At 46.8% G+C, this 16,975-nt stretch overlaps 1 protein-coding gene across 6 annotated transcripts in view; it reads right to left on the bottom strand.

The window, feature by feature from the left end:
• The window catches only part of Irag1 (inositol 1,4,5-triphosphate receptor associated 1), a 112,107-nt gene that overhangs the window by 19,724 nt on the left and 75,408 nt on the right, over positions 1–16,975 (bottom strand). For all 6 annotated transcript variants that reach the window (XR_007595574.1, XM_050163385.1, XM_050163386.1 and 3 more), the window contains 7 exons: positions 15,871–15,901; positions 13,541–13,681; positions 12,646–12,777; positions 9,739–9,880; positions 4,373–4,422; positions 3,771–3,878; positions 1,325–1,389 (listed from right to left, as the gene is read on the bottom strand). Coding sequence is in view for 5 of the 6 variants with exons in the window: in XM_050163385.1 (XP_050019342.1) it covers positions 1,325–1,389; positions 3,771–3,878; positions 4,373–4,422; positions 9,739–9,880; positions 12,646–12,777; positions 13,541–13,681; positions 15,871–15,901 (669 nt within the window). In the remaining variant the exon portion in view is untranslated. The remainder of the gene's footprint in view (positions 1–1,324; positions 1,390–3,770; positions 3,879–4,372; positions 4,423–9,738; positions 9,881–12,645; positions 12,778–13,540; positions 13,682–15,870; positions 15,902–16,975) is intronic.

Genomic DNA, 16,975 nt, shown 5'->3' with positions numbered 1-16,975 from the left:
CGGCCTAGAGCTGGGGAGAGGCCCTTGATGGAAGTGCTCTGAAACAGACTGAGGAGCTCAAAGTGCAGGCTGACAGAATTTCAGAGAGTATAAGTGATCATTTCTAGGTAGATCACAGCCACGGATTAGGCCTCATGGCTGTATGTGGTAAGGTTTTATAGACTTAGATACTTATGTTTGGTGATGAATTTGTCATCTCTCGAGGTTTCCTGGAGTGACTAAGAAGCGAGGAAGGAAGAGGAAACATTCCGTGATGAAAAGGATGACAACAGGGACAAATATTGAGAGAGTGGGGACTTGGCAATCCCACACACCGAGAATGAGGAACACAGGCCGAGTCTGGAGGTAGGGAGCTTGAGACCATTTCTGAACTGACAAGGGGCACAGCAGTCACTTTCTCTGCCAGACAACACAAGGCTACTAAGAGCAACAGGAAATCAAAGGCTCAAGCTGCTCCAAGGCAAAAAAGAGAAATGACGTCTGTGCTCCACCAATAGAGGAAAGACACAAAAAGAAAGTCTTGAGAGGTGGCAGCTGTGATCCACATGTTTTCCCAACAAGCAAATGAAGAAAGTTCAAAAAGTAAACTATAAGCTGCCCATATCCCCTCACTCCCCACCCCGGTACAGAAGAACCTTAGCACTCTGGCTCGGCATGAGAGGGCCTGCCCATTGCAAGGGTGCCTGGGAAAGTCAGGCCCAGGAGACCCTCTCAGCTCTCGAGCCAATGTGTATCTTCCTTTCTACTTCTTGACAGAAAGATTAAAACAAATTAATTTACTCTGTCCAAAGTCACTGTGTTTCGGGGGCCCCCTCCCGCTTTCCAGGATAGTGTAAACCGTGTAATTGTTCTATCCCCAAATGGAAGAGATGTATCCATCTTCCTAAAGATATACTCTTGTCTGGGGTCCCGGGAACTAGCAGCTATATGCTACAATCCGGACGATGGCATCAGCATGACGTGGCCGGAGTGAAGGGAACCACAGAGAGATGGATGCTGCCACACTGGGCCTGTTATATTAGCCCTGTGGAATTGCAGCTGCTTTCTGTCCACAGCCCCAAAGATCCCCAGCTAACGAGGATGCCGTCCGCCTCTCTGAGGATCTTAGGCAGAGTGTACCTGGCCTCGGTCATAGCATCTTCCTGGTCCAAGAATGTTGCAAAGTACGATCTGCAATCTTTGTGGGCCTCAGAGTCCAATTCATTTCCCTTGGAAATGATTTTCTTTCTATTTCATTTTTGGATTGAGGATGAGAGTAAAGAAAGGAAGATGGGGATGCTTTTCTAAGGAACCCCAAAATTAAGTGGAAAATAGAGAAACTTACTTTTCCAAAAGTGCAGGCAGCACCGGGGGGGCGGCAATGTTGCCTTTTCCGTTGGGCGTTTCAGACTGGATGGAAACAGGAGCCAGAAGTGAGGATGAGGGATGAAGGGAGCAGCCAGGGCTGCCAGGCTCCAGGTGATGCTGGGGAGGGCGGCTGCTGTCTCTTCTCCTTTTACCCTTTTTCCCCAACTGCTTTCCAATCTGCATTCTGAGGCTCCATCCTAGCAGGGAGCCTCAGTTTCCCTGTCCCATTTCCTGAGAGCCAGTAGGCCTCCTGCCAGACGAGGGTCTAGAATGCCCTGGGATGGACTCACATAAACATCACTGTTCTCACAGGTACTGTCCCAAGTACAAAGGCCAGGAGACGCCTGACGTCACATGTGCTCAAGCTGACAAACATTTCTGCACAGTTTTCCTGGGCCCCCGTGCTGCCCTGCTGCAGCAGTCTTGGCTAACGCGTAGGCTCTCAGCTCTGTGCCTACACTAGGATCACCTGGAGAGGGTGGATGTACAGAGTTTGGGGGTGGGACCCATGCTCAGGATGCTTTCAATGCAGCCTTTGCGATTTTAGAGAACAGGTTCTCGTCAATCATGTTGTCTAAAGGTACACAGTTGCAAACCGTAGTTCTATTAAAAAAGGTTTGTGGCTAACTAACCTTTTCTAGTCTCTTAAAAAACATTGAAGATTTTTCTTTTATGTGTATGAATGCTTGACTGCATGTGTGTCTGTGCACCATCGACTTGCATTGCACATGGAGGCCATAACAGGGTGCTAGACATCCTGCAGCTGGAGTTACAGATGGTTGGGAGCGACCACATGGTCACTGGGAAGTGAACTGGGGTCCTTTGGAAGAGCAACTGAGTGCTCTGAATGGCTGAGCCATCTCTCCAGGCTCTTCAAGTTTCCTTGTTTCAAAGATTTCAGAGTTTAAGTTCACTTCACAGACAAAATACTTACAAGGTAATAGAAACTTAACAGTGATCGCTAGCTATGTGTACGGTAGAGCTTGAAGTAACCTGACCGGTTTCTTGTACACTAGCTTCTCTCTGTACAGCTGTGCTAGTGTGCACAGTGACTAGAGAAACCACTGGAGAAAGGGGTTCGAAGTGTTAGAGAGAAGTCATTAGGCCCAGTAAGACTGTAGGTATAGAAAAGATTTGCTTATATGTAGAAATTGCCGTCATCTGGTATGAAATGGACACTTTTCTCTACCTTTCTTTTTATAACCTATAGAAATACTAAAAAAAAAAGCAAAGAAGAAAATTAAGTGATTTGTTTTATCACTATCCAGAAATAACCATTATTATAATGGTTAATTTTTAATTATTAACTTGCCACAGCCTAGGGTTGCCATGAAGACAGTCTCAGTTGCGACTGTCTAGATGAGCTTGGCCTCTGGTCATGCCTATGGGGGTTGCCCACTAATGCGGGAAGGCCAAGGCCATCCCCAGTGTACCCAGCTCTGGTCTGTGGTTGTGACAGCTGAGTTCCCGCCTTGATGTACCCTTACTGATGGACATAACCTGGAATTGTAAGCCAAAGAAACCCTTTCTTCCCTAACTTTCTCTTTTGTCAGGATATTTTATCACAACAGAAATAAACCTAGAATAATTACTAAATTTCAAGTGATTTCTTCTATAATATTTTGTGTTCTACACAGAGACACCATTTTTAAAAATACAAAACAGGAAGCTAGAGAGATGGCTCAGCTGTTAAGAGCATTGGCTGTCCTTCCAGAGGACCTGGGTTTAATACCCGCATGGCAACTCACAATTGTCTGTAATTATGGTTCCAGGGCTTCTGGCACCCTCACCCAGACACACATGCAGGCAAAATATCAGTGAACATAAAATAAAAATAAATCATAAATATTTTAAAAGTATAAGAGAGAATTATTTTACATATGCTCCAATATATGTGTTATTATATATATAAACTTTCATTTCTTTTTAATAAATCATGGGCAACAACCTATAGAAATTCTTTATGATGATATTCCCAGTTTGCTTGCCGATCTCCTATTGATAAGCCCTGGGCTGCCCTCGGGGGTTTCATTGCCGTCAACAATGCTGCGATGAGTAAGACAGGATGAGACCCAACTCATGAACTCAGGCTCTGCAATCCAGAGCTTCAGATAAAGCTGACGTGACCCCCTGAACCCTGCAAAGTTTTTTGCTGGTTTCTTTAAGCACCCCCTCCTTAAAGAATTATGTTTCTGCTCAAATGGGTGGCTGTTTTGAAGTATACCTCCTGAGTCCTCTGTGCTCAGCTTACGAGTCTCAGGACAGTGGCAAGGTTTACGCTGGGTTGCTTTGTGTACCTCCATCCATAGTCTATGCTGGAAATTTCCTGTCCCTGTTGACCCTGTCCCCATCTGCATCCTCTCTGTAGCAGTGGTGTGAGAAAAATGTAGAAAATGACAGAAGGCAGGTGACATTATACTCACCAGAGCTGGTAGGGAGGGGATGGGTGATGAGCTGGGAGCTTGGCCAGGAAGGTTCAGGGCATTAAACTTGGGAACCACGGCAACACTGACCCTCCGGCGAGGCATGTTCTATGGGAAGAGAAGCGATTCAGGCCTCCTGTCTTGGGAATAACAACAGTCATAGTTCTGAGGGTATTGGAAAAGCTTGCTAGCCTCTACCATTCAGTAGTTAGCTTGGTTTGGGGGTGATGATTGTGTTAGGAATCAAGATGGAAAGAGTGAACCAAAGTTGACCCAAATTTTCTGTTGGTCATGAGTGATCTCTCAACACATCTCCACTTTATGTCTTGAGACCCTATTCTCTGGGTAGCATCCTAGACTGTGTGTAAAAGATGCCCATGGCGAAGCCATGGTGGAGGCATCATTTCAGGGTCTCTTACTGCAGAGCTGGGAAGATTATACCTGAGGAAGGAATAAGGGGTATCAGGGGCCACATGAGCAAGTGTGAAAGCTAAATACTCTGCTGGTCCCCATGGGTCCAAGACTGAACGAACACTTGAGAGACCATGAAAACTTCTGTCATGCTTCTCCTGGGAGCCCGGGAATTCCTTGGCCGTGCATACCTTGCCCATCGTGAGGGACATAGATCGCGCCGTGCGTGGGACCCCATCTTCTATAGTAGGAGAGAACAGAAGAAAATGGGTGTGAGTTTCAGGTTGGGGTCCAAAAGGCCACAGACAGACAGAAATTACACCAAACTATCCATGCATCATAGCTGGCTCTGCAGGGATGACTCAGAGTTCTGAACATCAGGGATCCTTCATTGTCTGATGCTTTCTCCTCGCAGAAAGTCACCTGCAACAGGCGGTTTATTCTAACTCTACTAGACACTACAGGAAGTCCCAGTTGGGAATTTCTGGGCTTCATTTGACATCACTGTAGGCTCTGGAGCCATCCAAGATAGTGTGTGAACAGGACTCAGCACATAGGCTCATTCCATGTTCACTCAAAGGACAGACAGTTGGAAACACTATAAACAAGAAAGATTTGGTGTTCAGAATAAAAGTTTGCTAGCCGAAGTAGTTTCAGTGTGTTACCCACACTATGACTAAGTGCAAAGGGAGCTATCACACAAGACCTTTCTCTCCTTACTGTGTATATTAAATGATACAATTCATACTCAGTATTCAGCACTGTACCTGCATAAGAGTGCAGCCAGAAAATAATTGGATACATGAAAAATATTTTTAGTTTCCAAAAGTGTGAATCTTGTCCTTTTGAATATATTTCCAAGTATGATTTGTCCAAAAATTATCAGAAAGGTATCTTCCAAGCCAGTTGAGTTTGATTTGGCCTTGCCAGCATCTTGTAGTCTGTATGTCTGTCTGTCCTCTAGAACACCATATTTTATCTATGACCCTTGAAAACCACATAGCTGTATGCTTTGTTTTTTCCCCTTAATTTGAGGATCTTATCAACTATCAGCTTTAAACTGTCTATAATTCTTGTGATTACCTCTATCATCTTATTATCCATATTTTATTTACCTTGATTTAGTCCTTGATTTTTTTCTATTTTTTCCATTCTTAACATCAATTGAGAAATTACCCATTCTAGTCCTAATCTTTGGGACACGACTTTAACTTCTGATATTATTTGGCTTTAAATTTAAAATTAATCAAGATCTCCAGGCTGTTCCTAAATAGAGCTCAGAACAATAACTCTCTCCAGCCCTCATCATTTTGGGGTCACCTTGTGTACCCCCAAGTTATGCATTATTCATCCCATTAGCTATTACCAGATGCTCATTTGGCTCCATCCGTATGCTCATACACAGCCTTGATCATCATCCTTTCCTGCATCCTACTGATTGGCGCTCCACTCCACCCTCACCCCAGTACATTCTTTAATTGCCCTTTCAGAGGGACCTATGAAAGGACCACTTTCTTATTCTCGCCTTCCCTAGCCCTCAGCCTTGCACGCCACCCATTTATTCCTCCTTAGTTCTTCAGGGGTCAGAGCACTTTGCCTTCTAGTGCAGTGGTTGCTCTTGAGAGTTACCGTCTACTTGCACATTTTCTTCTCATTACTTTTAAGATCTTTACTTATCTTTTTCTTTTCTATATGTGTATGAGAGATGGGGGATGCACACACGTACCCTACATGTATGCTCATATGTGCCAGGGGTCAACATTGGATGTCTTTTTCTTTCCCTGTCAGCCTTACTTTTGAAAGGTGAGATTTCTCACTGAAGCTGGATCTTGCTGTTTCAGCTGGACTTCCTGGCCAGAGAGGTCCTGGGATTTGCCTTTCTCCAGTTCCTCAGTGCTGAATGACAGGTGCGCACCACCATTCTCGAGTTTTCTGTGGGTGTTGGGGATCCGAACTCGGGTCCCCATGTGTGCCCAGCCAGGGCTTTACTCACTGAGCCAGCTCTGCAATCCTTATTTTTCTCTGTTTTGACATTTCCATTTCATGTGCATTTATTTTTCCCCATAGACTTCACTATTCCACTGACTCCAGTGATTCGTGTCTTTCCTTAGCTGTGGAAGATGCTAGGCTATTTCTCTCAAGGTTTTCTGTGCCTAGTTTCCCCTGTGGGACCACCTGGCAAATGGACTGCAGACTCTTCTCCATGACCTATGTCCCAAAAACCTTTTTTAAATATATATTTTAACCACTGTGTCTCTTTCAACTGCATTTTGGATAACTATCTCAAATGTCCCAGTCAAGATGAGCAGTCTGGGAGACTGGTAGTCATCAGCCAGGAGGAAAAACACCAGAGCCACGTGCACACTAGTTCTTTTGGGGTTCAGGCCAGAGGGGACATGGTTTGCCCAAGAAGACTCCTACAAAGCTTGGTCTATCTTCTAGGGTATGGAAAATAAGACAGGGGATGAGCTCAGAATACCGAGAAACCCTCTCTACCGTGGGTACCACCCCCCATACCTACCAAGTCTCCCACATGCCTGATTTCTCATTTTGATGAGTTCTACATTTTTTATAACTTTTCTTTGATCTTCTGTTTTCACTGCCTTTTCATGTCTCTGCTGATTTTAAAATTCTGATTACTAGATGATGTTCTCGGGGTGTAAGCTTCCATTTGGTGGGGCTAATGATTTGTGTTCCCAGTGGGCCGTTCCACTGTGTATTTTACTCTGTGGCTTGTCTTCACCCAGCCCTAAGGAGTCTGGGTGTCCTGGTGCAGGGTGTGCCTCTCTGTGGGGGCTGACCGTATTCCTGGAGGCACCATCCTGCTGTTCTTTCAGAATCTCCACAGATTGCCCCACTGCCGCTGCCACCCATGTACTTCCTAGGAGGAAGGAGAGAAGATTTTGTTTCCACCCAGGGCTCGGGGTGGAACAGGCAAGCTTCCGGATTTGCCTCTCTGCTGGCTGGTGGATGAGAGCTCTCATTCCTTGTATAGAGTCTATCTCAAGGCAGTCCCTAGAAGGGCTTTGCTTTCCACATAAGGCACAGGAGGCAAACAGCTCCAGATAAGCAGGGTGGCTCTGGCCCCAGCAAGTCGCAGGGTCAGCGTGGTTTCAGTTCTCTTCTTGTTTCTGGCTATTTCCATTTCATTTCTTGTGGGTTCAGCTGTTCTTTTAGACAACTTATTTTATTTTGTCCAGCAGGAAGTTGTAAGCATTTCGGTTAAAGGATTTTTAAGTTTTCTGGTCACTCCAAAGAGCAGAACCACTCTAATAAGTGAGAGTTTAAATATATCAATAAAATTCTAATCTCGCAGGTGGGATAATCAGAGAATTTACAAAATAGAAGTATAAATACCTAACAAATGTATGGAAAAGCATTCAACTGTGAATGAAAACTATGAGTGTACGTGAGATGATTTCTATGTGCCCACGGAAGTCAGAGCATCCTCGTTTATTGATCTTCACCTTATTTTGTGAGATGGGGCTTCTCGCTGAGCCTGGAGCTCACTGGCTTGCTAGGCTAGCTAGTCAGCAACTTCGGGAACCCACTCGTCCTCTCCTGCCCAGCACAGGGCTACAGATCAGTGTGGCTGCATCCAGCCTTTTCACATGAGATGCTGGGATTTGAACTCAGGTCCTCAAGCTTGCACAGCAAACACTTTACCCACTGAGCCATCGCCCCAGCCCAAGAAGTCTGCTGCTTTTGTTGCAGCACTGGGACTGGGGCTGTGTCATCTGGGGCATACCAAAAGTACTCAAAAACCATCCTAGAATGAATGAATGAGACCGTTAGGTAACTCATTACCCCATGAGTATTTCAGGTTTTGTTTTAGACAGGTTCTTGTTCTATAGTTCATGCTAGCCTTAAACTCACCATAATCCTGCCTTTACTTCCCAGGTGCTGGCATTATAAGCATCCACTGTGATGACATTGACTTTACCCATAAATCCTACATACATTGGTGTGCATGAGACCTGAACCTTGTAGAGAAATAATTACCAACCAACACACTAGGATTTCCTTGGAATCACCTTCCCCATGTGTAGCCAAGAGCAGTTATTTCAGGGCCCAGATGCCTGCGGGTCAGGAACCTGACTGCTGAGATCCAAAGCAGACAGCCCTGAGTATGTGTGCATGGCCTTTGGACTCTGGGAAGTGTCGTTGATACTCCCCAGGAAGCTTGTGAAACCTCCTGTTTATAAAGGTTTCTCCGTCTGTTATACTTTCCCTCCTCCTGCTCTTGGTAACACGGATGTTTGCATTCCTCAGGGATTCTTGATGTGACAAGCTATTTTCTCTAGCTAGTCACCCTCTTGGACCAGACTTGAAGCCCTGGCAGCACCCAGGGAGAGATTCTGGTCCAAGGCACTGTCATTTCCCTGCTAGACTGAGCAAAATCCTCTGAGCTCAGCTTTCCTTGCTTCAGCTTTGACACCACTCACGCACTGTGCTTCCTGAAGTCAGAGTAGCACAAGAATAAAATGTGGACCTGTCGTATGACCTCTCTCCACTGACTCCTTGCTCCTACAGGACCATGGCCTATCTGCCAGTGTGTCCTGGAAGGTGGCCTTGGTCTGACAGGTCTTATGTTCAGCCTCTCAACGTGACCCCAGCACTGCAAGTTTGTCACATGGGTTGCTTCGCCCTGTTCCCATCCCCCACCTTGACACCTTCTCACACACCACTTCCTCCACCTGTTTGCTGACTTCCTGCTCCGATTTTTACTTTAAAACCCTGCAGAGGTGACCTCTCTGGATACATCCATCCTTGACTCCCTTGAGCAGAAACAGGTGGGTCTTTCTCTGTCGTCTTGTAGAGAACTTTAAAAACACGAAGAATCATTGACTTATATGTCTGACCCATGCATCTGCTGTCTGTCTCTGCAGTAGCTCACTTAGCTAGGCTCTCATTGTGTCCCACTGCCTGGACTCCACCCCTCCCCTGGACTGCTGTAATATCCTCACAAATACAGAATATGTTCAGGCTCTGCTCTTTTGAGTGACTGAAAAGCTTAAATATCCTTTGGCAGAAATGCTTAAACATTTCTGCTGGACACGAAGAGATAAGCAGCCGCGCGCGTTTGAGGCCAGTCTGGACTGGGAACACGGATTTGCTCCGGTTATGTAACTGATGTTCCACACTTAGAGGGTGCCGCCTCAGCCAGAAACGTGTTTATCCATTTTCCTGATGGAAATCCTTGGATCCCTAATGCTTTCCAGAGTAAAGTCCAGATTTCCTAGCACGTGATGTCCAAAGGGTGATCCCAAAGCACCAAGACGTACGGGGCCTGGGGTCACTCACAAAGTGGGCGTGGTATCGGCCACTCTGGTTAACTGTTAGGAGTTGGGAGGTCCTGGGTATCCTTGATGCTTTCTGATTCTAGGACCTCAGCCTCACTGGAGCAGCTGCTGTGAAGGCCCCATGAGTAGCTCTGAACAGAGGTGCAGGGTCCTCCAGTAGAAACAGGCCCTGAAGCTGTCCTGATCCCTGTGGCCTGGGCTGAAAACTATTGGGGTCCTGGCCTCACAACAGGGACAGAAGCCCAGTTCCTTACCAGAGGGACCACAGCTGCGGCTTGAATTCTGATTTGCGAGTTTCTTAAATTCCATGAGCTCGGCGTGGTCCTTCTCGTACGTTCTCTTCAGATTCTCCACATACTGCATCATCACTTCCGTCGCCTTTGACATGCGCTTTTCCTGCAGGAAGGAGGACACAGGTGCATGATGGACAGCTGAGGAAAGGGCACCGTCCACACGTGACCGCTCTGAGCCCAGCCCTGGACTGCCAGAACACAAGGGCTACAGGGACCATCAGATGGGAATCTGTCCCGCGAGTTTGTCGCCTGTGACATGGGGCTGAGACGTGGACTCTCAGACAGAAACAGACAGGCAGCCACACACTGTATAGTGAGAGGAGGAAGGGATTGCTTTACTCTAGGAAAGAAGAGGTGGAGACAGCTTCGTGGAGATGGTCTGCAGTCACAGATGTGGGGCGTGGGCGCATGGACATGGAAGGACAGACAAAGGCCCGAGGCCAGGGAACTGCAGGCATCTGGAGGCAGAGCCAGCTCCTCATGGGACTTGTATGAAGAAGATTTACTCTCTAGACAGGAATTGTTTAGGATGAAAGTGGGCACCGTCCCATATCACAGTGGGACACTGGGTCTCTCCCAGGGCTTCTGCAAGACAGCATAGCACAAACAGCCCGCTTCATATCAAAAATCAAGACGCTCTGGGGTTTGCTGGGAGGAAGTGCTCCAGGGCTGGGTCATGAAGGACTTCAGATGCTAGATGAAGGGATCTTGACTTACTCTACAGAGAAAGAGGGATTACCGGCAGTGCTCAAGCGAGGGTGACCAAGTATGATGGAGACAGGACAGAAGTAATGGGACTGGTAGCAGTGACAGCAACAGGGACAAGCGTCGGAGCTGCTCCAAAGGAGCCAGTGAGGGAACTGAGCCCTGAGACACAGAAGGCAGGATGGGATTACAAGACAGAACGGGGAACCACAGGGCGGGGTGGAGACCACAAGGCAGGACGGGGACCACAAGGCAGGACAGGGACCACAAGGCAGGACGGGGACCACAAGGCAGGACGGGGACCACAAGGCGGGACAGGGACCACAAGGCGGGACGGAGACCACAAGGCGGGATGGAGACCACTTTAAGAAGGATACCGGTGGTGCATGTCTGTACCTTAGTTCTCAGGTAGTTGAGACAAGAGGGTCATGAGTTTGAGGCTACCTTAGACAATCTACTGAAATCCCACCTCAAAAATAAATAAGTGGGGGCTGGAGAAATGGCTCAGTGGTTAAGAGCACTGACTGCTCTTCTAGAGGACACAGGTTCAATTCCCAGCACCCACAATGTAGTTCATAACTGTCTGTAACTCCAGTTATAGACAGAGGTCCCCAGGGGTTTCAGTGCCTTCTTCTGGCTTTTGCTGGCACCAGACATACATGTGGTGCACAGATACACATACAGGAAAAATATCCATACACATATAACAATGAAAATTTAAAAATAATTAAGTAAAAATAAAGAAGAGTGAAAAGAGAGGCGATAACATGGAAATATATTTGGAAGGGTTACATACAGTGAAAGTGTCTTTTCCCCCACACCCCAGAGTCCCCAAGAGGACCCAGCTTAGGCGCTGTCTATACTAGAGGGGTTTCCCTATAAAGGTCCCCACAGCCATGTGGGATGGAGACCTGGCCCTTCCCTAGCGTTCTTCTGGTGTTGCTCCCAGCTGGACCTACTTCCTAGGCCACAGTGCTGAGTCAGGAGCTCTCTCTCCGGAAACACACAAGGGTGGGTCAGCCTGGTGACCTGGCTTCCTTTCATTTCCCAGGCGGTGCTTAGGGACGCACCCTCAGAGCATCTACTCACACAAGCAGTGTGGCAGGACATGGCTACAACGGTGTCTCATGGATCAATGCTTTCCATGCATCAAGTCAGTCATACATGGCAGCCGTCATAAGCACCCTTGCTTTGCAGCCCCAAGTGACTCTCAAGTGTGAGTGTGATGAGCTCCCGCCATGGTGTGAATGAGGGGTGGAGGCTGGACAGAAACTCAGGCACTGCAACACTGTGTGGAGGTTCCATGTACTTCATAGCTTCGGCGTGGCCCAGGTGTGGAGTCTAATCTGGCCTGCGCCAGCTCTGCCCACCACTCACTGATGCTAGAATGACTTCAGTATCCCTGACTTACTGAGAGTGTCTGGGGTTTTGACAGGTCTGGAAATAGAGCATATACACGATGAAGTCTCTTGGGAATAGGACTCAAAGTCTAAACACATTCTTCATCTTATTATACATGTTGCCCAGAGAGAATTGTGCACATTTTTAGTGCATTTTGGCTGCGTCTTGTCGCAGAAAATTAGTTGTTTTCCACTTGTAATGTGATGGAGGCACTCAAAATGTTTGGAATTTTTGGGATTTTCCTCTCTCTGGAAGTTATCTTTCTGAGAACATGCAACTTCACTGGGGATAGAGTTGGGAGGTGGAGGCCCACTTTACAGGGTTACCGGGTGGGTTAAATAAAAACAGCAGGTTTACCTGAAGCACGCTCTGCCCAACACTGCTTCTGTAGGAGCTGAGTATGTATTTTGTAAGAACAATGAGAGAGAGGGGCTCCCCAGTCACATATACGTATAAAACACACCGGGAAAGCTAATTAAATGTCTATCATAGGGAATTCTCTAGCTCAGCTATGGTGGACCAGCTCTAAGGGAGGAAGGCAGTACACAGTCTACCTCAGATTTCAAAGTCCACAGAAAACAGTTCCTCAAGGAATACTTCAAAGTTTAATAGGCACCAAGTATGTTGGACTGTCTCAACAACCTACAGAGAATGCCAGTCATCAAGGGGTGGTACCACTTCTTGCCCCTGTTTGTGTCATGGTGCTAATTACTGAAGCTGGAACAGTGCCAGCCAGCAAGGCTTAGTGCCGTGGGGGCTCACCTGGCGCACAGCCCCCACCACTTCGGCCCGGCTGGAGAGGCGAGCAGCCAGACGATGCAAGACCGCGATGTCTTCCAGAAGCTTCTGATAGGTCTCTCGGTGCTCACAGTGGTACCAGATGGAGGATGAGGACTGAGGGATGAAAAGGGCATCACCCTGAGATTTCAAACTGTTTTCCCACCTGTGCAAGCTGAGAACATAACCCCAATGTGCAGGTGGGAGAATGGGCCCTTGGGAGTTGACTAGATCACCCCAGTGCAGCGCTTGTAAGCAGGAGTAGTGCTTATACGTCAGGGGCCCTGGAAATTTCTCTTATTCTCTTTCCACCATGTTGGGCTAGAATGAGGGGCTGGTGGTCTGCAAGTCTGAAGAGGACCTCAGGAAGGACCTGACCATGCTGGAACCCTGAGCTTGGACTTCTAGCATCCAGAGCTAAGAGAAACAGCATGTTTATTGCTTAAATCACCCAGCCAATGGTAATTTATTGGAGTGGTTTAAGCTGACAAGATGACCCATGCCAAACCTGGATTCATTTTCATGAGACAAGACCTGGGTCTCATCCTGGCCAGGAGAAGAAACTCCTACAAAACCCAAGCCACAGTGTCTTCCAGATATTGGAGAAGCCCAGTAGAGACACATTACATCTGGCTGGCTGGCCTGAAAGGAGTCATAGCCAAGCCAAACCAGCCCCCTCCTAAGGAGCTGCCAGGGGTTTGAGGCCAAACCTTCAGGATCTCTGCCTCAGCTCCTCCCTGTCCTTTGAGGAAGATTGTCAGGGCCTTGGTTCTCTTCTCATTTCCAGAGACCACTTGGTTAGTAAAAGAAGTGTGATACTGGGCCTCACCCTTAGAGGCCATGGCTCTGTAAGGACTCCTTAAGCTGGGCCCTCAATTACCGTAATGGAAGCCTTGAAGTTCTCCAGCTCCTTCTCGGTGTTCTCTTCAGTCAGGTTGCGTTCCCTTTCCGCCTGGTTAATTCTAGACTCCAAGGTGTAGCTGTCATTTCTAAAGGCCAAGGACAGTTGTACAAACACGTTCTGTTGGGAACAAGAGTGTGGTAGAGGTGCTGGGAGGAGTCACTGCAGCCAGCAAGGCCACGGTGGGATTCTTGCTCAAGCCCTCTACCAGGGTCTTTGGAACTAGCCCAAGGCCTCCACATGCAGACAAACCCACCCCCCTTCACAGTGAACACACACAAAGGCACAAAAGACAACCCTTGAGGTCCAGAACACAAGTATAACCATCAGACAATAGCAGCCTACTTTTCCCCAAATCAAGAGCATGAGCGCCTGGGTTTGGGTTGAGATGGGCATAGACCAGTGCAGCCAGCCATGGAAGCAGTCTGGATTAATACTGGGATCTATTGTGAGGCAAACGGGTGGAAGGGGGGAGGTTGGGAGATTTGAATGTATCTAAAGAAGTGCAGGTGAGCTTCAGGTTTGTGCATTTAAAGCAAATTTCAAATAGTCTCTAGCCTTGTTATTTCTAAGCCTATGTCAGCTTTAAGTAACTTCCAGATTAGACAAGGTCAGGTATGGATCTGTTAAGATAAACTTCCAGGAATAAATATTCCAGCCCAAGATGAAACATACCTCATAGGAACAATTTTTTTTTAAGTTTTAAAACATTCTGTGTGCATGGGTGTGTTGCCTGTGCACATGTCTGCACACCAAGTGAGTGTGGTGTTTGGCAGCCAGAAGAGGGTGTTGGAGCTCCTGGAAATGGAGTTACAGATGACTGTAAACTACCATGTGGGTACTGGGTATTAAGCCCAGGTCTTCTGGAGCCGGTGCTCTTAACCACTGAGCCATCTCCAGCCTCAAAGAATGAAGTTTTCAAAGGTGGCATTGCTCAGATGTGGAATTCCTAGGGGAAAGGGAGCTACCAAGAACTAGGCTCATCCTATTAATACTGCTCTCGCCATAACACATCACTACTGGGGAGGAAAAATAGACGGACTCCACACAAGAAATAAGAAGGGAGTGAAGGAGGGGCTTCAGTTCCAATTGCTTCATCTGCCCTGCCTGTGGTGTCTTTGTCTATGGTGTGTGTGTGTGTGTCTGTATCTTTGTCTGTGGGGTGTGTGTGTGTGTGTGTGTGTGTTTGTCTGTGGTGTGTGTGTTTGTATCTTTGTCTGTGTTGTGTGTGTGTGTTGTGTGTGTGTGTGTGTTTGTAACAGCATACAAGAGAGGTCAGGGACTTGGTTCTTTCTGGTACCATGGGTCATGAGGTTGGCAGACTCGCACAGCATACACTTCCACTCACTAAGCCACCCCACCTGCTCATACTTTGTGGTCACTGACTCTGTCTGGCTTCTGAAATTCATGTAACACGGCCAATGGCAGTTATTTCCGGACAAAAACTGATCTCTAGATGATGATGGTGGTTCTGCCGGAAATGAGCCCTTACTGATCATCACATTGTTGTGAATTTTGTGATTGCTGCATTTAACCCCACAACATCTCTCTGGAGTTAGGACTCCTACACCCATTTTACAGGCAAAGAGACCAAGACTAGAGACATCGTTAACTTGTTCAGTTTGACAGAAGAAGCAGCAGAGCAAGGTCTTGGCCTTCGATGCTCTGATTCCCTAGTCTGTCTTATTTCCAGCTTGCTGATGGCTATGCTAGAGCGTATCTGAGGACAAGATCTGACATTAAAGACCTGCCATGGTCAGTCTGTACAGATGCTTGAGGGGACTCTGACTCACAGCCCGGTGACGGGAATTCTCTAATATCCAGCCTCAATATGTGACCAAGTCTCAATGCTTAGCTATGCCTGACTCAAAGTGTCCTGAAGTCAGTTGGAATATTTGTTTCCAGCTCTTGATCTTGGTAAATCCTGAGTCTGAGACCTTGAGTGAGTTGTTTTATCACTCAAAAAAATTTATTCAGTCTGGAGTTGGAAATCTGGCTACATTTTTTAAAAATTGAAATAAATCTGGTGTAGTTTCCTGGATGAGTTTGCCATCATGGCACCTCGACAGTCTTTGAAGGTGGAGGCACCAGCAACCTTCTCACCTCCAACAAGACATGTCAAAATCCTCCATGAATGGAGGCAGGCACAGGAAACTCAGCAGTGGGCTGGGAACAAATATCCAGAATGTTCCACAGTCACTTGTTCTCACTCTTGTGTAAAAATGTCAGGGTCACCCCCTGGAGGAAGGGAGGTTTGGGTAAACCTGTCAAAGAGTTACTACATTTCCCAGGGTCCTTGAGTCACTTACCTCAACTTCCTTCTCAGTGAGTGGAGGGGCACTGTGAAGAAGAAAAAAATGCACAAGTGAACCTTATCCAACCTATTCAATGACGCAAAAGGAGACTGAATGACCAGCAAGCCATGCACACCAGAAGAGGAGCGAGCAGAGCTTGTGGGAGGAAGAGGATGCAGAATTCTCTTCGTCTCCTGTCATCTGTGAGACACTGACCTTCACAGAGGTAGTATGGAAAACATTAGATGCTGGGGTCAGCCCTCCAGGACAACCACTATGAACCTTCTACATCCCAGCTTGCTCATATGTTAAATCAGAATAACAACCTCTATGTTTGCACATACACACGTATGTGCGCATGATCATGTATGTAGCATGTGTGTGTGTATACAGTGCAGTATTTCACATATACCAGTTCCATACTCTTGGAACCAACCAACAATACATATTAAAAACTTTGAAAAAAAATTGTGTTTATAGCGAATTTACTCAGACTTCTTTAGGCCATATTCTTTAAGCAACACAGAAAAGCATCTATTTATATAGAACTTATACTGTATTGGTTATCATAAAACATGTAGAGGTCATTTAAAGTATGGGAGGGTTGTATAGACTATATGTAAGTACTGTGCCATTTTATACAAGGTCTTGTGCATTTGGAGTTTGGTTTCTGTGTTGTGCGTGTACGTGTGCGTCCTGGAACCAATGCCCACTTCAGATTAGCCATATACGACATCTTAGCTATTATTACTGTTCACCCGCAGGCTGTGAGGAATCAGAACATACACATGCATTTTTCACTGACTAACTATGTGTCTGTGGGGTGAACTGTAGCTTTTGAGGGATTTCTACCTCTGCAAAGACTGCTCCTTCCTTCCTAGACTCTGAGAAGTGTGACAAACAACTATTTGGTTCAGAACTACAAGACAAGAAAAGGGTTGGAAGAGCTGATTCAGCAAGACCGCCAAAGCTTGGGATCAGGGTGTAAGTGGATACCAGCTGCCATAGAGGCAGCCCTAGAGGTTCCTGCACAGTTTCCACAGCCTGCCCCTGTCAGCAGACTCCTTATCTGTACACCCACTCCATGTGGCTTCCAGTGTAATGTTTAGCAACTAAAGCT

This window comes from Alexandromys fortis, unplaced genomic scaffold (genome assembly GCF_014885135.2).
Source record: "Alexandromys fortis isolate MF-2015 unplaced genomic scaffold, M_Fortis_MF-2015_v1.1 scaffold_129, whole genome shotgun sequence".
Taxonomy (NCBI): Eukaryota; Metazoa; Chordata; class Mammalia; order Rodentia; family Cricetidae; genus Alexandromys; species Alexandromys fortis.
The sequence above is the reverse complement of the archived record's forward strand: the minus strand, read 5'-3'. Positions and strand labels throughout refer to the sequence as shown.